The sequence below is a fragment of the Lagopus muta genome, chromosome 1 (genome assembly GCF_023343835.1).
Source record: "Lagopus muta isolate bLagMut1 chromosome 1, bLagMut1 primary, whole genome shotgun sequence".
Classification (NCBI taxonomy): Eukaryota; Metazoa; Chordata; class Aves; order Galliformes; family Phasianidae; genus Lagopus; species Lagopus muta.
The window spans coordinates 184,697,871-184,719,527 of NC_064433.1; the positions used below are offsets into that span (position 1 = coordinate 184,697,871).

General features: G+C 40.5%; 1 protein-coding gene across 11 annotated transcripts in view; it reads right to left on the reverse strand.

The window, feature by feature from the left end:
• Positions 1-21,657, reverse strand: part of FAT3 (FAT atypical cadherin 3) — a 479,929-nt gene that overhangs the window by 124,335 nt on the left and 333,937 nt on the right. For all 11 annotated transcript variants that reach the window (XR_007377791.1, XM_048949082.1, XM_048949052.1 and 8 more), the window contains one exon: positions 13,053-13,114. Coding sequence is in view for 10 of the 11 variants with exons in the window: in XM_048949082.1 (XP_048805039.1) it covers positions 13,053-13,114 (62 nt within the window). In the remaining variant the exon portion in view is untranslated. The remainder of the gene's footprint in view (positions 1-13,052; positions 13,115-21,657) is intronic.

Consider the following 21,657-nt stretch of genomic DNA (forward strand, 5'->3'; position numbering starts at 1 on the left):
TGGAGAAAAGTTGGGTTCTGACGGCTGCAGGAAACACAAAATCCTCTGTACACATCAGACTGCTTCTTATTAAAAAAGGCACAGCTTTGAATTGATACCTTCACAGGCAGTGGGATATTAGAATTAAGTGCCTGAAGAGAAGACACTTAAAGCAAATATTAAAATGCCACTCCCTGGACAAGATGCTTGAATTATGGCTTCAGTCAGGCTTGCAAAAAAATACTGAAATATCCTGACCTGAAGAGGTGCTTGGTAAATGCCAGCACAAAAAGGACAAGAGCTGGGCTTCAGTAGTCGAGTTTCTTGCACAGACGCATGTCCAAAGCTGCAGCACACAGAGGGAGTTTGGGCAGGTCCATTTGAACATAAAGGTGAGAACAGGACAATATGCAAGCAAACCTCCTATGTCAATTAATATTTTCATTCCTTCAGCTATATGCTGTGAATTTCTTTTAGGAGTAAGGCAATTAGCCCCTTATCTTACTAATCAACACGTATCCTGTTGCCTTCTGTTTCTCACTCAGCTGAGAGGCCAAACCACCATGACACTGCTCTGTCTCATACCAAGACATGGTCTGCTGAGATAAATTGGGTTGTCTACGACTCAGGGCTTTCTGGATATTTCTTTCTCAGTATTTTTTTAAACTGTTGTCATGGCTAAAAAACGAAACCAACCAAACTAAACAAACAAATGCCTGTAGAAGATGACAAGTTTAAAATCTCCATGCTTTTTTTCAATTAAGTCTTTAAAGTATCTGTTTGGCCTTGGAGGTTAAGAACACATTTTTATTCATACAACGCCTTAAACATTTTCTGGAATGGTAGTGGAAGGGAATAAGATCCATAGGGAAAAACAAATATATGTGAGTCTAGGGCAGAAAGCATTAAGATCTTTTTTGGTAGCTTGATTAAAGATAACATGCTGGTTGAAACCATAAATTGACAGACCACTATTAGCAATATTTATATCTTTTACTTTCCCAGGGAATGTGAGAAAAAATAATTCATTATTTTGATTCTGACATTTTTGCTCTCAATTATCTACGCTAGTCCTTGCTTTTGAATATTTAGAACATTCCTTGCCAAAGAAAGCATTATTTTTTGCCAAAACATAAAATACTCTAGAGCTGCTATGATAACATTTTCAACATCTCTGTATCATGAGATTAGCAAACAGCAATATTACATTTCAGAATGAGGAGATTAATCTGTTTCCTGACAACTTAAATTTGTTAGGCTGGGAAAAGAAAATTACTGCTTTTGAGGGCAGATTTCATAGCACTTGATGCTTCAGGGCCTCAGTAAATTTGTTTTTAAATCATATCTTTGTAAAAAGTAAAAGAATTGTTTGGTCTCTGATTATTATCAAGCTGCACTCAGATAAGAAAAGCATTAGGATTCTTGTGTTCCATGGTAATATATTTAGGGAGAAAGAAGGTGTCAAATATGCTTATTAAACTGATGCTCAACCTGATTAGATGTTTTCTTATCTCTAGGTGTCTAGTAAATACATTAATTTGTGTCACATTACAAATTATGCTAAATATTCCAATCTTATTTCATCACACATCACACAATAATGTACTTTTGCCGTAAGAAATTATTTTCAAAATAAAAAAAAGTAAATACATTCTGCATATTTTTGCATGGTATTTTTTTCACCCTTTTTGTGCATCTTTTTGCTCTAGCTCAGTGCTGGAGGATGATGTGGGAAAGGGACAAAGTGGTAATCTGGGAAAACAGAAGAGTTGGTGAAGTATAGAATGTCAAAAGATATTACAGGCTGTGGTGAGAAAACTGTAAGGGATGCAGTGAATCCCCATCCTTGGAGACACTTGAGGAAGGGGCTCTGAGCACCTGACAGATCTGCAGGTGTCCCTGTTCACTGGGGGGAGTTGGACTGGATGGCCTTTAAAGGTCCCTTCCAACTGAAACCATTCTGATTGTATATGACAAAACTCAAAGAAAATGGCAGCGTGTTCAAGATGTGATTGAAATGTGATTGATTGTTGAGGGACATGGTTTAGTAGGAGCTATTGGGAATAGGTGAGCGGTTGGACTGGGTGATCTTTTAGGTCTTTTCCAACCTTAGTGATTCTATGATTCTATGATTCTATGATTCTATGATTCTATGAAAGAGGTTCTCATCAAGCACACTTCCTGGGGCAGATTTTGGGCCATGAATACCTGTCAGGGTATCACCAACACTGGAAATTATGAGACCCTGATAAGAGCAGGGTTTTCTCCATGATGGAGAAAAAAGGATCATGGGAAGACTGTAAAATATAACAGAACTTGCAAAAGGAAAGAGATATTCTATTTTTTCCATTATAGAATCATAGAATTGATAGAGTTGGAAGGGACCAACTTTTGCAAGGGGATGCCTGGAAATCAAAGGGCGCACAAGTGAAAATGATCAGATCAGGCTGAGGGCGTCTTAGGAACCCCCTGCAGTCAGACCCCATGGATATTGTGACAGGCTGTGATCAAAGAACATGCCCCAAAGCATGCCACTATCCAAGCATATCAAAGGAACTGGAGACTTGGTGCCAGGATCCCTACAGGCCGTACCACAGGGTGCTGGGCTTTGTGCGTGTGGAGGGTGGCAGGAAGTGAAGCATCCCTGAAAACATAGGACAGATTGGAGGGATGTGAAAATATCCCAGAATTACCTTTTTGTAGAGATAACAAGCATGAATTCTGAGCAGCTGAGTACTGATCATCTGAGAAGAAGGGATGAATGGATGCAAAATTGTGGAAGGGAACATTTCTAAATGCTGGATAAATTAAGAGATATTTAAGGATTTTCTAAGCCCAGAAGGGATTTTAGTACAGATGCAATGTGTTGCTGATGGGAAAAGAAGATGCCTTCTTGCTTTAAACCCAGTACTCAGCTGTCTTAGCCTGAGAGGCAGGAAACTGAGAGCTCCTCAAAATGTGTGTGTGTGTGCATATGTGTGTGCTCACACTTACAGACATAAATTAACAGTCTGGCAGCTGATAAGTGTTGCAAATGCTCCAGAACACATGATGCAGAGCTAAAGCAGACATGCTTCAGAAAGCGTACAGACTCTGCACATCTAAAATAGATTCAAATCATGTGAAAGAGTTCCTGCTGCTCCTGCAGAAGATTAAAACATTGGTGCATTCATCGCACAAAGGTGAAATTTAGCAAAGCAGTGCGCCCTTCACAATGACTCTCTATCTCACAAGCACAGAGCCTGGCCTACAGACATCCTGAAAGGGCACATCCGACCAATTTGTGACTGGTAGGTGGGCTCCATCCCATAAAAAGAACGCTACAGATCTTAAGAAACATACAAAGAGGAAAAATCCTGAGCTAATCTCTGAGCTAATCCATCAGCAGGAAAGCAGCATTAGACCAAACTCCTAAATCCTGCCAGAAAAGAACTGGGTGTAGATTAGCCACAGAATTTGCCTACACAACCTTAGCACAACGAATGATTTATAATATGGGAAGACCATTAATATATCCCTCTCTGTTTCAACAGCATTTAACACATGGCTGCAGACCTAATTTTCAAACCACACAATAATGTTTGCTGTTTTAATAATACTTTTCCATCCCATTTACATTGATCTAATGCTCTGCCATCTCATAGTTCTGCAAACAGAGCAGAAAGAACAGGTGTTGGGTGTACTTTAAATTGCTTTTCTCTCATGTGTTAACTCACCCATTTTCAGACAAACCTGGGGAAATGCAGCCATGGGTGCCAATGCTTAACTCCTTCATTCTGGGTACTGCCAGGGATAACCTCCAGTAGTTGGAGGGAGCTTACAAGCAGGAAGGGGACTGATTTTTACATGGTCTATTAGTTACAGGACAAGGGGGAATGGCTTTAAGCTAAAAGAGGGGAAATTTAGGTTAGATGTTAGGAAGAAGTTCTTTACTGAGAGGAGAGTGAGGCTCTGGCACTGCTGCCCAGAGAGCTGTGGTGCCCCGTCCCTGAAGGTGCTCAAGACTGGATGGGCCCTGGGCAACCTGGGCTGGTGGGGGGCATCCAGCCCATGGCAGGAATTGGAACTGGATGGGCTTTCAGGTCATTTCCAACCTAAGTCATTCCATGATTCTATGAATTTCAAGAAAGTTAGTGCTTCTAAAACCAGACTAAGGGCTCTACTTACTGAGCAAGAGAAACCACGGAGCCCCCAGGATAATGAATAAGACTTTCCCCTCCCTGCACTGACATCATAGATACCTTAACATAATACTAATAATCCAAAAGGTCACTTTCTTGTACTATTTGGCTTCACAGCTGCATGATGCTAAGTCTGGTGAGGTTTTAATTAGGTCCAGAGGGTTCAGAAAATGCTGATGCTCAGGACCTAGCAGGGTGGCAGCCTGCAGGCTGGATTTGCTCTCTGGCACAGTTCCACCTTTTCTATAATGCTGTTGAATGAGGTGGGGAACGCCTGATAAGGCAGCACAAGAACCCTACAGGCTGAGTATCTGCTTCCATGTATGCACGTGATGAAGGGCTTAAAGCTGATACCTGCTGCTGGATTGCTGTGGGTCCACAGGAAATCCCAGATGAGCATTTGATGCCCTGCACGAAAAAGCTGACAGCGCTATGCTTTATGGATTTTCATTTCTTCATTTCATGACCCAACAGTTCAGGTCAGTGATTCATGAAATCTGTAAAACAAGCTCCCTCCCCTCTGCCAACTCCAGATACATGCAAATCATTGGTAACTAAGGCAAAGCTCTGGGCAATCAGAAATGAGATTTTTCTAATGAGGCACCTGTGTTAGACAGCAGTGTGTGAACTGAAGCACTGCCCCTTGACATCGCTGATCTCGATATGCATCTATGAACCTGAATTAGTACGTGCAGAATCATCTTTATCTTCATACTGGATTTTCTTCAGATAGAGTTTTAGGAAAAACTTATTTCTGGAATGAGTGATGATACACTGGCACAGGCTGCCCAGGGAGGTGGTACAGTCACCATCCTGGGAGGTTTCAAGAGAAGGGCAGATGTGGAAGCGAGGGACATGGTGAGTGGGCATGGTCGGGGTAGGTTGATGGTTGGACTGGGTCATCTTAATGGTCTTTTCCAACATAAATGATGCTCTGGATCAACCTGTAACTTTTCATCTAAATGGCTAAACTTGTGTGGTTAGGAAATTAGGGATTAGGGGAAATTAGGAATTTAGGGACTTAAATTCTTTTTTTTTTTTTTTAATTCATATTTATTTTGCTCTATTATAATAGTTTCCATCCCATTTCTAGCCAGACTTGCTGTGCAGAAGAACATTATTTTGTGGAAGATATGCCCAGGGCAGTATTCCACTGCAGATGAAGAATCTATTGACAAACTGGGGGAAAAATCAAATCTGTTCCAAGAGCTGAGGAGTGACTAAATAATAAATGAGCTGTGCTTCTTTATTTTAATAACCAAACAAGTTAATGCAAGCTTACAATACATCTATAAAAGCTCTATAAATATTTGACTCATTGCCATAACTGTCAAACATTCCTAAGATAAAACAAAGTTTTGCATATAAAGTTACAAAGACCTTTGATTTAGGAAGTTCATTGAACATACAAAAGAAGATTGCTTTTCTTCATTACTATCAGTATCCTGAATCAATGGAATAGACAAACCAGTGTGAGATGCCATGTAAGAACTTCAGTACGGCACCAGATTATCATTAGCCGCTTTAAGCACTCTCCAAGGCCAGAATCTGATACTTGGATATAAGTGATCAGTGGTCAGATTGAACTGCCTGTGGTATGGTTATCCTTTGCATCATCCTTGTGACAGCATGTGCGGAACATTTGTAAGACAAACAACCTAATCTTGAGGGAACTAAAGGAGTCAGATGAACGGTATCTTAGAAAAATAAAGACTGAAATCAACCATAAGCACAAGGCCAAGAGCAAACAAAGCGTCCTCAGGAGTGACTTAAAAGTCTACAAATTGTGTGGAAATGTCACAGCCATTCTTAGCGCATCCAGCCTCTCAAGGCCATTTGTATTTCATTCAGTAACTGAGATGAGCTGAGGGTCACAGCTATTGATATATAGAGACCCATTCCTGCCCCTTCCCTTTGATATATATTATGTCATCAGACCTGTGTGCACATTTCCTATTGGCAATCTAAATTTCACATGGGAGAGATTTAAATAGCTTTTTTTTTTTTTTTTTTTTTTTTTTTAAATTCAGACTTATTTTACCCTACTGTAATAATTTTATGGAGGTTTTTCTTTTCTTATTTAATAACAAAGCGGAATTAAAATTCCACACGCATGAAGAAAAACACAGTCTTTCCAATGCTTAGGCTTTGTCATCTGTGTTACTTCTCAAGTCACTATCTAAAATAAAAGGACATCTGGGAGCTATTTAAACTTGCAATAGTCAAGGAAAAGAGAAGAATCTGTAAAAACGCCATCCCTTAATTATTTTGCAGTTTAACATTCCTGTTCATATCTCTTGCACGGGGGCCACTAAGCAAGTAACATTTTCAGTGATGCTCTTGATGATTCTTCATCTTATTGGATCCCATTAGCTAGAGACGATAGTCTGTGCAGGGAGACCACTTATCAGTGCAGACAGATGAATCACACCAGGACTCTCCCTGTGTTTTGCTGCATAAGACTTTATGCATGAGTACACATTAGAAGCAGAGTGCAATGTCATATGCAAATCTGTCTCTGAAAGAGAGTTTTAACCTCGGGTCACCTCCTGCCTTTGGAAAGTTGTTGGCTACTTCTGAAAATAGCAACTTGACAGAAGAAAAAATACTACTAAGCGGGAGGAGAGTGAAGGGGGGTGAGAGCAGTATGTGCATTTCTAGAAGGCTGGTGCACAGACAGCTCCTGAGGAACAGAGTGTGGGACGGGATCAGCAGCACGGGGTGAGTGAGCCCAGACTGTGTCCTGTGCTAGGAACACTGAGCTGGGCCAGAACCAGCAGAGCCTCTGAGACAGCATCCTCTGCTCATAAACCTGCTGGGATGAGATGAGCTCTCCTTTGCTGTTTTTAGAACTGTTTCATTACTTCCTTTTCTTCTTTTTCCTCTCCTCTCCTCTCCTCTCCTCTCCTCTCCTCTCCTCTCCTCTCCTCTCCTCTCCTCTCCTCTCCTCTCCTCTCCTCTCCTCTCCTCTCCTCTCCTCTTTTCTACATCATGACACAGCTTTCATTGTCTCTGTATAAAGTTTTCCCTTTACACCAATTGTTCCTCTACAAATCCTTTCAGACATCCTTGAAATAATAATAAACAAAGCAGTTCTCATTTCTCCCAAGCACCAACATTAGCAAAGCTTTAACTAGCCATTTTTAAAGTGGAGCTGGAATAAGAGGCTGTTTACCTACACTTCTGACTTCCCTTGCATCATCTGATAAGCTTCAGTGTTAAAACGGAGAGGCATGTGCCTTTGGAGCCATTAAAAACTCAGACAAAATGTTCAATCAGACACACTGCCTCATTTTTACCCCATTACCAGCATGTCACCAAGAAAAAATGCAGCTTTCTCTGCCAAATGTGGGCAATGTTAAAGATCCATGAAACAAATGCTCACACAGATTCGTAATCCAGAGTTTAAGCAATCAGTGTTCTGTAGAGCACTATTCAGCTACATAAACCCAATGAACTTCAGCTTTTGTAATTCTGCTGTGAAAAATACACACGAGCATATTGCCATACTGCTGCCCGTGCGCTTCGGAAAACACGCCAACTTCACACAAAGGACTCCTTGCTTCAGGCATCACCAGCAGTGAAGGGCACAGCCTAAATGAATAGGCTCTAAAGCAAAACAAGGTTAAATATATTAAGTTCTTGCGTGGGAGATCTTGGAGAAAAAGCGGAGGATGGCAGAGAATACAGCATTGGTTCAATGCTGAGCCACTACTGCGGTGTCTGGGGGAAGATTTTGAGAGGTTGCACTAATTTAAAGTGCTGCTTTTTAGTATACTAGGCCTCCTCCCCCCAGGGACCCTGGCCATAAAGGTTCCAGCAGGTCTCTCCACTGTGCTATCACTGACCAAATTCCAAATGGAAAACGATGACAGTCCCTCCATCTAAACACCCCCCGCAATTACAACTTCTTATTAAATGAGTGGACATTTGAAATCGTTTTGGAAGGCTGCAATTACAGCACATGATTACTCTTTCCTGTAATTACTGCACATAAATACATGCCATCTAATAGTTTATTGCACCTTGTTACTGTACTTACAGTAAACAGAAACCAATACAGCCCATGTATTTTGACACCCACATCAGATTTACCAATTTATCTTCATTACAGCCCCTTGTGCTGTTACTGTCACTCTTCTCAGAGCTATGCTAAGGCAGTGAGAAGATGGATGAGGCTTATGTACATGGACTTGCTGCTGCAGCAAGGCACTTGAGAGGCACAGTCACCCTTCCAGTCATATCAAGTTGGCTAAAAATCAGCTGCATTAAGCCAATGCTCTGCTCTCATTTCTCCTCCTCATAAATTACGGTACATGATTTGGACCTTGGAAGGTTAAGTCTGTTATAGGAGTAGTTTGAAACCTACTGTCTCCAGTTGCTTTGTCACCGTGGCAAAGATTTGACCACGCTACTACTTTTATTCCAACAACAGGCTCAAAATAGGTGTGTTTTCCACTATGACAGATATCAGAAGATATTTCTGAATGAATCCACGACAATAAATCTAAACCTAGTTTGGAATAACAGAGATCTGCTATGGCTACAATTGTCATAACTGGCCAAATGAGTTAAAAGCCTATGTTCTGTGAGGTCATCAAGAGGTGGCTGAAAAGCCTCAGCACTCTAAAAGCACCAATACATTATATTCCTCTACAGAGAAAATGAAGAGGTCATGTCTCACTGCAGATGATTTAGCTCTCCAATCACAACATTCTGGCATTTCAAAGGACTGCACGCTGAAGGCTGTAATAGTTTTGGATCATTCTTTTGCTAAATGCAGATCTTGCACCCCAGCAAACCAAACTGTCCAGCAGTGGGTGTGTGTCATAAAGATTTTCCCTGATGGAGGCTCAGGTAAGCCAGCATCTCCCACAGTGCATTCAGAAATCACTCAGACTCAGAAAGCATACACTCTGGGCTGAATGAGCAAGTCAATGAGCTGTAGCCTGGATAAACCTCTCCTATCAAGCTGAACATGTACATTGAAAAGCAGACCAGGAATTACTCATATTCTGGACATTTCCAAATCAGCTGACATAATACAAGGCTGTAGATCCTGCATTAAATGCTTACTGTTGAGCCTCCATTGCTCTAGTAGCTGTTTGCATATAATCCCATGGAAAAATCAGTGCAGGCAAAGCTATTACACCAGCACTAGAAAACAGTAAGAAGAAAAAATGGCAGCCCGTTTTCTGTGTTTTTCCACAGCTCAAACTCCACTCACATTCCCCAGTTTCAGATTCCTTTCTTTAGTAAATTGATGTAGTATATGATAGAAGAAGACAGAACCACAAAATCATAGAATGGCTTGGGTTGAAAAGGATCATAATGATCCCCTAGTTTCAACCCCCTGCTATGTGCAGGGTCACCAACCACCAGACCAGGCTGCCCAGAACCACATCCAGTCTGGCCTTGAATGCCTGCAGGCATGGGGCATCCACAGCCTCCTTGGGCAGCCTGTTCCAGTGTGTCACCATCCTCTGTCTGAAAAACTTCTTCCTAAAATCTAACCTAAACCTCTCCTGTCTCAGTTTAAAACCATTCCCCCTTGTCCTATCACTGTCCAACCTCGTAAACAGCCGTTCCCCCTTCTGTTTATATGCTCCCTTCAAGTACTGGAAGGCCACAATGAGGTCTCCCCAGAGACTTGTCTTCTCCAAGCTAAACAAGCCCAGTTCCCTCAGACAACATCTATCCAGAAAAAGAAAGAAGTGAAAGTAAGAAAAGAAGGAAGCCTATAGCCATAGTGCTGATCTGTTCAATTACTGGAAAAAAAAAATACATACAGATCACCTGAAAACTGCAATTCACCTCTCCTGGAAATTGCTTTCATTTCCTTGCAAAGTGAGCAGGTAACTATAAGAACTGCCTTTCTTGTTTTGGATGAGTATATACTTTATCCCAATTATAGACTCTTCTAGAAAGTGTGTGAAATAAAACAAATGCTTTTGGTTTACTTCATGTGGGACAGAAATGTAATTAAGTGGTCATTTTCCCCTGCTTCTGGCAGAAGCATTCCATTAGTAAGAATCCACTAAAGAAGAGACCATCCTGCATAAAATCCAGTGACATCCAATCTCCCCCAAAAGCAGAAAAATATTCCCTGATACCAAGCACTGAATAAAACCTGCACTTTTCCAACACATTATAGATGTGTAGAAAAAATTAAGCCCTACACTCGGGAGCTGGAAAAAAACATAGTGTTGGCAGTGCCACAATGCCACAGTCAATGAAAGATGTGGTAGAAGAAATACATCTTTTCTCAAAGAAGGTCATTCGGGGAGGAAGGAGGAAGAGATAGATGGATAATCTGAGTTTAAATGCACAGTGAGCCCTTGCTGAGAACTCGTGTTTCCTCTGACACTGACAGGCATAGAAGAGACACTCTAAGCCATCACCTGGAGATAGCAATGGCATGCAGAATTAATAAGGGCTAACATCATCCCTGTTTATAGAATTGTTGAATCACACAATATCTTGAGTTGGAAGGGACTCATTAGGATTACTGAGTCCAGCTCCTGGCTCCACACAGACCAACCAAAATCCAAACCTGATGTCTGATAGCACCGACCTGTTGGCTCATCTTGCTTTCCAGATAATTTTTGCAATGATATAGAAGTACTGCTGCTAATGGAATCAACTTGGTTAACAGTGGCCAACATGAAGTAGCATCCCTGTCAAATTCAGGGGGAAAAAAAGACAGCTTATTAAAAATAATTAACAAGTGGTATCTAGGAAAGGTCTGTCAGTGCTTCACACATGTATTGGGCAAAAGAGACCAAAGACTGTCAGGTCATGCACTATTAGAGCTTTTCAAAGGGAGCCAAATTTGCTGTCTTTTATAGCAGAGAGACTCCCGGGAGAAAGGTATGAAATGGAGCTGGAAGGGAAATACTGCACCATGGGAAGATTGTGGTTGTCTTGGCAATGAAGGCCTTCCCAGGGGGTTATTAACACAGCAAGTCAAGCATTAAATAAAATGCTTTTTGAGGGTGTCACAAGAATGTGCACACCTTGGCATGCCCAGCTCTGGAACTCTAGCAGCTTGTTTGTTCTGATCCACAGAATTCCCCTTCCAACAGGCAGTGCTGGGCAGTGCTCCTTAGCAGCTCAAGAGGTTGATTTGGCCATCGAGCCAAATCCCTCTCCTGGACAGCATCCCCAGCTGGGTTTTACAACATGGTCCTGCCCCCATTTCTCCATGAGACTGTCTCAAATCTCCACATTCAGGTGTTTTTCTTCTCTACAGCCTGCCTTCCATATGGTTTTACTGCTCCCCATTCACAGAATTATAGAATCATTAAGGATGGGAAAGACCAATAAGATCATAGTCCAACCACCAACCCATCAGCACCATGACGCTGGGAGCACCCTATGATACTATTCCTCAATTGTGCTTCCTGTCTTCAGAATCTTGTAGACAGTTATTTTCACAAATGAGACAAAAAACAGAGGAAGGAATACATTAACCTGTATTGAATTGATAACTAAACTCTAATTCTTACAAGCAATTATATATATATTTTTGTTCTTTTTGCTGTAAAAATTCCCCATCACTATAGGAATCCTCTGGCAAGTGTAATTGTGGCATGTTTCACTGTGATCTGATAGGGAAGCACATGAATGTGAAAAAGACTTATAGACCTAAGATTCTCATCAATATATATATTTCAAAATCAATGCCAATTTCATTCAGTTTACGACCTTCTCTGACCGTATAAACTGGAAAGCTTGCAGTTATTTGAACACATGATTACTTAAGAGTTTCCAATTTAATAAATCGTAACAAGGGCAAAATCCTTTTATTCCCTTCCATTTATTTATGGCCTGGAATGTGTGGGAATCTACAGTGAATTATCAAGGAAAAAACCTACATAAAACAATGTACAGTAGTAAATTAAGCACAATTTTGGATTTCTAGCAAAAAAACCCTCAACAAATATGGAATATAAATAAGTGTATTTTACTGCATTTTGCTGTGAAATAGTGACTGCACTGGGAACTATTTTATTCAGGAGCTTTTTAATTTGTATGCATTTGAAAATAATTTCCTAGAATATATGGTTGTAATGATTGATGATGTGGGACAATATGGCCATATTTCACTTGTACCAACATGAATCAAGAGCTCCTTATTTCACAAACTGACATGAGAACAGTCAAGGAAAGCACAACCATGGTGTACAGCAGTGCAAAAGAGATAGTAAACCAGTACATGAATATTTCAATCCGTACCCATTATATTGAAGCTGTTTCTAAACATTCCATTAAGATTAGATGAAGTGGTTGGTGCACTCTCTTCAGAGGGCAATTTTTTTATTTGAAAATTGTCATTGGTGGCCCTAATGAGCAAAAATTAAGGAATCAGTCATTGATTCTGAAGATGCAATGAAAGTGAATATGGTCAAAATTTGCTTTCATCAAACAGAATACTCTGAATCTTAGATTTGGGATGAAAACTCTAAACATGTTTAACTTCAGAGACAGGAAATGTGCCCATAAACTTCAAGGTTACTCAAGCTGCAAGAAGTTCTGTCCATACAAACCTTGGCAGGGTTGTGGTGATACCACTACTGTTAGAACAAGTATTTTCCTCTGGAATATTCTACAATTCTCTTACAAGTAAAACTTAAGGGCTACCATGAAAGATTTAACTGAAGCAGATTAGAAGTGGAAAACAAACGTTGTGCACATTTGTTTCATTTTTTTCCCATGCTTGTGAATTGCAAAATGTATTTTTTCCTCCGTATAATCAGGCAATTCCCATCTTTGTGTGAGTCAGTATATGTTGAGAGAAGGGAGAATTCCACTTTCTTGGCATAGGAAGAAGTGATTTTAAACTACAAAAATCAGTTAACCTTTTAACATATATTTTCCACTTAATCTTACCTCCAAAAAATGCTCTGCTTGCTGTTCTCGATCCAATTTTCTTGATGTTGTTGTAATCAGACCTGTGAACAGAGAATGATATTTGACTGTCAATACCAGTTGAAAAATATATATCTCTATCGACCAGAAGACCAAATTCATTTTTCAAACACTCAAAGGGAAAAAGTCTATTTGAAGCTGTATCAGCCACAGATTTCTTGACATCTGTCAAGCCTTTTCTTTTGCAGCACAGCCATTATGACTTTCTGACTAACAATGAATCTTTACAGAAAAATGCTGCGAGAAGAGTAACTGAAAAACAGTGAGCTGTGCATCTCTCCTTAACATGCTGCATTTATTATGCTGAATAAAAAACCTTAATAAAGAATCACTATTTGTCTTATGATTAAGTGCTTCATTGAATCATTTGCATTTGACTCAGATCCTTCCATAAAAAAAACTCATTAAATATTTCAGAGTTCTTAAACAATTAATGGGATAGGATGCTGATTACCTCCATGCCAAGAATGCTTGACAAAGAAGATTATTTCTGTAATACCTACTTGTATATGTAATGATTTCCAAATGTAATCATTCTAAGGTATTAAAGATTTTGTACCAAAATTTCATCAATTTGTTCCATGATCAAATTGAGTCTTTTGAATAAAGTATCTTATTACACGAGTATGATCAAAATATCTTTTCTTCTAAAGCAATTTTATGGCAACAAGTTGGGAGGTGGTGTTGATCTGCCTGAAGGTAGGGAGGCCCTGCAGAGGGATCTAGATAAGCTGGATTGGTGGGCCGAGGTGAATGGGATGAGGTTCAACAAGGCCAAGTGCCGGGTCCTGCACTTTGGCCACAACAACCCCAGCAGTGCTACAGGCTTGGGGATGAGTGGCTGGGTGAGTGTGGAGAGGAAAGGGACCTGGGGGTGTTGGTTGATGCTCAGCTGAACATGAGCTGACAGTGTGCCCAGGTGGCCAAGAGGGCCAACAGCATCCTGGCCTGCATTAGAAATGGTGTGGCCAGCAGGAGCAGGGAGGTGATCATCCCCCTGTACTCAGCACTGGTGAGGCCGCACCTCGAGTACTGTGTTCAGTTTTGGGCCCCTCACTACAAGAAAGACATTGAGGCCCTGGAGTGTGTCCAGAGAAGGGCAACAAAACTGGTGAGGGGTCTGGAGCACAGGGCTTATGAGGAGCGGCTGAGGGAGCTGGGATTGTTCCGACTGGAGAAGAGGAGGCTCAGGGGAGACCTCATTGCACTCCACAACTTCCTGAAGGGAGGTTGTGATGAGGAGAGATTTGGCCTCCTCTCCCAGGCAACAAACAGGACCAGAGGAAATGGCCACAAGTTGCATCAGAGGAGGTTTAGGTTAGACATAAGGAAGAACTTTTCCTCTCAGAGGGTGGTCAGGCACTGGAATGGCCTCCCAGGGAGGTGGTGGAGTCGCCGTCCCTGGCAGTGTTCAAGAGGCATCTGGATGACGTGCTGCGTGATGTGGTTTAGTGCTTGTGGTAACAATGGTAATGGAAGGTTGGTTGGACTAGATGATATTGTAGTTCCTCTCCAAACTTGTGACTCTATGATTCTATGATTCTATGATTCTATGCTGTGCTTTCAGAAATGATTAACGTCTTGTAAGATGTATAGCAAGTAAAGAAAATGAAGTACTTTACAAGTTCCCTCAAGAAAAGCAATGCACGCTGCTCTATGAACACAGGTTAGTTTTTACTTTTTCTCAGTAGAGATTTAAAGGTCAGATTTGAGTTTCCTCCACACAAAACATTTCTTTGAATGGGGAAATTCCTTGTTTGAATGTTGTCTGATATACTCAGACAACAGTAAAGGGACTGATTTCCCCTGGAGGTGAAGATGTTTTTGGAAACAATGCCAGTGGACAAAGTAGTTCTTAAGAACTCCTTCTCTGTAAGACTATCAACAAAGACAGGAAAAGGACTCCCTGTAGTACTTATAATATCTACTTATTTGATCAGAGCAGTCAATCACCTAAACACAAATCCGTGATAACTGCAAATTCTGCAGAAAACAACTGCAACAACATTTTATAGAGCCTCTAATTCCTGAAAGTTTCTACAGCTGCAACTCCTCATACACCGTTGCCTTCTACTTAGAGGCATCACTTATCTGTGTTAGTGAGAAGCGGGGGAAGAGGACACATTGTGGATAAAGAAGGGAAAATAGTACTTGAAGTAATGGAGAGGAAAGTCCAGTCTGCCTCCCATATTTCAGGCTCATTATGAGATCTACCAGACCCCAGAAGTGACACCCAAGGGGATATTGCAGGCACCAGATTGGATCATTAGAGCCATCTCAGTAATATTATTACATGGAAGAACAACCAGGTGCTGGCAAAAGGCTGAAAAAGCAAAATAACTGGTATTTCCTGCGCCAAGCAATTGTAAGTCTTCAAAACAGTTACACCATATGGGAGACTTCTACTCACTGCATGAGTTTAAACAGACATGACAGCATGGATGACAAATTGGTGTCATTCACACAAGATTCCCCACGTCTAGAGAAGACACAAGGAAGAAGTTCTAAGTTATGAAAGAAGCGTAGCTTCAATAAATTCATTAAACAAAAAATTCAGATTTGAAATATTTTTATTTGTTCTACACACGGTCTCTATGGAAATTAATTGTGCATGACCTAACTTCAGTAAGGAATATGATCATTTTTTATACTGTCTTTCACATTCATCCTTCTTACTGGGGTACTGTAAATTACAAAGACCTTCCCCTTAAATAATAAATGTTTAGAGTATTTACTATGCTGAAATATTAGTCAGCTCCCCCCACATACTGGGGAATGCTCAGGCAACTCTGTAAATCACAGACTTCTGTCCTTATCACCTACTTCAGGCAGAAGATTTCACTTCTGCTTTGAAGACCAAGAGCTAACATCTGACACTGAGCATCACTCACAGAATTTATAGTGCTTGTCTCTCACTAGTAAAACAAAAGCAGTTTCACACAATCGCTGTTCCCACTACAGGTGTGGGATTTTTCCTTTTTTCTTTTTTCAGTGTAGGGCCTTTTTGGGCTGCCACAATGGTCAGAGTGCTTGCAGAACTAAATTTACTTCTAAAGGGGGTATTTGAACACATAGCAAGAATCTACAACAAAAGTGCCTATATTTTAAAGTAAACAGATCTTAACAGATTTAGTACCAAGACAGCAGCTGCTCATGAAGAACAGGTAACCAAGCAAACAGATTCAACAACCAAGTCCTAATACTAAAACGCAGCTGCCCTTAAAGAGTGCTACAAAATACTTCTATACAGAGTTCTACAACAACAGTTTATTTAATTATGGTTATGTATTGGTACAGATATGAACCTTGTTCTTTCGGATTATAAAGCTGCATTCCAGGGAACTCTGCTTTAGATCTATCATTGACAGTGAAAAAGGAAAAAGATTCCAGTTATGTTTACTACACCAGTTCCTTCATGAGTTTCATGAGAATGTTGCTGTGTCCCTCTTGTATTTAGTACAAATACATAATAGTGGTAATTTTTAGCAGGATGTTTAACTTCCTTTTACAAGTCCATAGCCACTGAAAGAAACTTGGTTTTGCACAAGAGAATACACCCCAACTGCAGTTCTTTTGTAACTGTACTGTATCATCATACTGTTATGTTAGAAAGGCATTATCTAAAGAAAATAACTCGCAGGGAAATATATGCCCAAAGTAATGATGCTGGGCTGCACTGATACAAAATCTCAGGGGGACAATGATGAAAAATGACCATTTCTTTTTTTCCCATCTTCAATATGTGCCATAGCTCTTGTAGACACAACCATCTGGTCAACTGTCCGAAGCCAGCTGGGAGATATAGCAGGCATTTTTCACAAAATAGCAAAAATGCTAACAAGCTTCAGAAGTCATACCACACCACTCAGATGGTTTATCTGAAATTTCCAGGGAAACAACATGGTCCTTCTAGGTCCAGGAGATATTTCTAAGTGTGATGACTCTTAAAGAACAGCCAGGAAAGTGAAGAGAAAAACCGGGTGTGATAGAAAAGTTATTTGTGATAAAATCATCATCAGGGTTATGCGATTCTGTTCCCTGAATTTCTTACTTTTTCTTGAATTTCTGACTTAAAACATCTCGGTGTGCATCCTGGCACCTTGGCTCCTCAGGCCAGAAGCAGACTTTCTGACAAATTCAGGAACGTTGCTTGCTCCAGCATTTCAGGTTGGAGACAACCACGTTCTTATATAACTTACTTTTCTACAAATTCTCTTACTTTTGATATTGGAATACTCTTTCCATCCTAAATAAATTAACAGTTATTTTTCTCCTCGTGTTACAGAGTTTGGAAAAGATGGAAGGTGACTGAGCTCACCCTGTGCAGTATGTCCTGTAATCCTGCTCTGAATTTTGGCTGGTCCTGAATGGAGCCAGGAGTTGGACTCAATAATCCATATGGATCCCTTCCAACTTGGGGTCCTCTATGATTCTGTGATTCTAAGCCCCAGCTGAGACACAGAACTTAGAGTTAATGTCAGGTATGTGTGTGCCCACGGAGGCATGCAAATGTATGCGTATATATCTACGCAAGATGACATAAAGGCAGGAATATGAATTCGATGCCTGATGCTTTACAATGGGTTTTACAGAGAACTATCTTTATTAGTAATAAAGCCATCAAACCTGGCAAAGGAACAGCAACTTGATGGTTCTATCACGTCACCCAAGCTGTACTTTGTTATTCAGAACTGGAACAATGTTCTGTCTCAAATAAGAGTCTTTTGTGATGCATTGTATTTTTTGAGCAGTGTTCTGCTTGGACGCTTAGACGTGGCCATGCCAGATGAACGTATCTGAGAAATACCTCAAATTGACAATTGCTCTCTGACGATATGCAGGTAGTAGGCTCAATCTAGAGCAATTCCACTGGAATCAAGGCAGATCCACAAATTTATGCTAGCAAAGAACTTTGTACAGTGCCTGTAGTCTTTGCATTTTTATTGTCAATAACACATGAAAAAAGAAAATTACTAACTTACTTAATGTAAAGGAGCAAAGCAAACAAATTTATATTTCATGTAATTTGAGGCCCAAATCTTTCATTTCCGTAAGTTCTGTATCTATATTTGCATTTTGATATACTTCCTTAGAAGCTTGTGATACTGCCATTTATTTCTACTGCAGCTCCAAAATTTAAATTGAAGTCTAACATTTTTGCCAATCTGTATCAAAGCTTGTATTGTCCAGTACAGAAAATGGAAACATATTTTATATGATGGCCTAAAGATAACACATATACTTAAGTTTATGATTATTTTTATTATTAACTTGACAAGAAACAGAGTAATGAGCAAGCAGGGTGAGAGTTTTGAGAAAAACAGACATATGACTAAAGGCAAATAGTGACTTGCCACATACTCTCAGAATCATTGAGTGGTTTGGGTTGGAAGGGACCACAAAGCCCTGGCGTGGGCTGGTTGCCCCCACCAGCTCAGGGCCCTTCCAACCTGGCCTTGAGCTCCTCCAGGGATGGGGCACAACAGCTCTCTGGGTAGCTGTGCCCAGAATTTCCCCCAAACAGCTAAACTAAGTCTCCCCTCTTTTAATTTAAAACTGACCCCCTTTGTCCAATCACTACACTGCATGACAGAGTCCATTCCCACCTTTCCTTCAGGTGCCTTTTAGGTACTGGAAGGTCACTATAAGGTCTTCCCAGTGCCAACTCCTTCAGCCTATCTCCATAGGAGAGGTGCTCTAAATCTTTGAGCATCCTTCTGGCCTCCTTTGGACCATGCCCAGCTCCATGCCCAGGGACCAGACCTGGATGCAGTACCATAGTAGGGCATCATGAAAAACCTCCATGTGCCTTGTGCACTTAGGTAAACAGATAACATTATAGAAATGCATACATATGTTCTGTACATATGGTCCAATATTTGAATATGTGTATGGCTTTTTATATATATACCCAATGAAATGAACGTTAAAAAGTATCCTAAAATACACTAATTTAGAGAGTTATAGTAGTTCTGGTGTTCACCGGTGCTTATTCATTCTACATATATGTACTGTTTTAAACATTTGTGTTAGAAATAGATTGCACTTAAAGAGCCATGGAAGAAAAAATCACCCAGCTCTGTTGACCATAAAGCCTATGGTAGAGGTAACTTCCAAACACCTGAACAGTGCACAGGGAAACACTGCGGCACGTGTGCTTCTTCTGATGCTTATCTTCTGTGCATCCAGATCAGCCCAAAGCTGCAGGTGTGACCCTGAACTGAACTGACCTTTGACTTAGAAGAAATTCACATATTTTTCAATAGCACAGCATTTTGGGACCAAAAATCAGTTTGCTACAGGCTATTTTCTAGCACAGATTGCATTTCCCTAATATGGCTATGAAGCCAAGGAGAGTTCAATAGCCTTCTCCTTATGAAATCAAATTATTTTCTTTCAAACTGTAGATGGATAACCTTACCTGAGCTATGTTGTGAAGTCGCACTTAAAAGATAACAGAATCTGCTATGGAGACACAGCATATTTTACTGCTGGCTCTGGAAATACCACAAATTTTATGGGATAAAGCATTAATTTTTTGAAAATGAAATTTTAAAGAACTCCTTTATTAATATCTCATTTCTAAACTTGGTTTAGATGAGATATGAAGAGAGTACATGGCAGGTAATACAGGCTAAAGTGAAAGAAGACAAATATATTCTTCTGTTTTAAGCTGAAGACTGAATGTCTTCATAGGCATACAGAGATGAGCAGGAAAACAGCTCCCTCCCCCTCCCCAGAAATTTAACTGAATTCAATTTACTGCATGCTTTACTGTTCATCAGTAAATCACCTTTTTTTTTTTTTTCTTCCAGCCATGCATACTCATAAAAACAATTCATAAAATACAAGTGCGGATGGGAGAGAACTAGGACTAAGAGCTTCAGGTTATGGCTCAGAGCTTTTCTAATATCTTATAGGTGGAGGCAACTTTCTCCTAATAAAGGTATTGATCTTCATCTTATCAGAAATCAATTCTGAGTTGGAAGCAAGAATACAAAATTGGAGAGGCTCTTCTGCAGAGGCACCGTGCCCCATTTGATGCTCAGCCCACAACACAATTCCCAAACATCTTTCTCAAGCATTGTAAGGAATAAGCATACAGAAAGAAAACCACAGTAGGATATCAAAGGAAACTTTGTAGAACTACCCTTGGAAGCTCTGCTTGGGGAGAAAAATGCCTTGGGACTGTTTGCTGAGAACATGGCTCTTTTAACCCAACAAGTGAAACAGACAAAAGAACCTCTAAAGCAAACACTGCTTTTCCAAAAATGCTCCATGAATTCAGTGACTGGTTATACACACTGCCTGCTCCCGCAGGCCGACTGTGCAGAAATTCATGTGGGAACACACGGGTTTACTGATGAGTTTATTAGAAATCTCAAATATTTATTAACAGCTGACACACAGGTACAAATGCAGCCTATGTATTCTGAACACAGATAAGAGCACAGAGCTGTTCAGAAATACAGCCATCAGCTGTCAGCTGTCCCACTGCACTCTGATAGCATGAAACTAAATTTGGGGCTTTCAACAGGAAGGAAAAAAGGGAGCAGCCAAAACAAACAGCATCAGGATTTCCAACCTAATTCAGGAAAGTAAAACTATCAAGTATTCCTAACCACAGAAATGCAGAAACGAATAGCAATAACCAGGGTAATTTTATTACCCACAGGCAGTGAGAGGCACTGTAAACACTCTAACAGCACATTCATCTCCTGCAATAAATTAGAGATAGACAAAATGAAATTGAATTTCAAAGATAAATGATAGAAAATGATGTAAATTTTACTTGGAGATGTAAACAAACATATCATTTTATATAATTACATATGTAAACCTCTAATTTAAGAAGACTGTATTTTGATCTAAATGAATGATACTTTATTGAGCAAGAGAAAAAAAACCAGCAGGCAAGACTGTGCAATTACGTGAACGAGGGCTGCCTTATCGTTTTTCCAGAGGTGACAATGAGCAGAACGACCTCTTTGAAAATAGCTAGGTATCAAAAGTGATTGCTTTTAAAAACAGTTATGTTTTCTAATGTGTGGCTCTGAGGAATCGAAAAAAGTAAAGAACAAGCAGAAGAAAACTCCTTTTTTTGGTTGGACCTTCTGTTTCTTGCAAGACTTTTCTTCGCTTTTTCCTGAAAATGTGAAAACTGCACAAAATGCAAAGTGAACATTTCTTTCAGTGAAGAATTTGGATTCTGCCTTTAAAGGTAGCTTTTGGTTTGTTGTTGTTGTTCTTAAACTATGTTTAAAAGGCAATATGGTGTGACAGTCTGTTCTGCCTTTTGGAACGGAGGGCTCCACGGGACTTCCCCTTCTCACAGAACGGGTTGGGTTGGAAGGGACCACAAAGTCCCCCCTGCTGTGGGCTGGTTGCACCCACCAGATCAGGCTGCCCAAAGCCCATCCAAGCTGGCCTGGGAGCAAACCTGGGCTGTAGACCCCTACCACTCACAGCTTTCTCCCTGACTCTGTCTTCAGCTGCAACACCATGACAAATCTCCTACAAAGGGGAGGTGACTTATGCTGTGGGGACACAAGCCAGCTAACGCCAC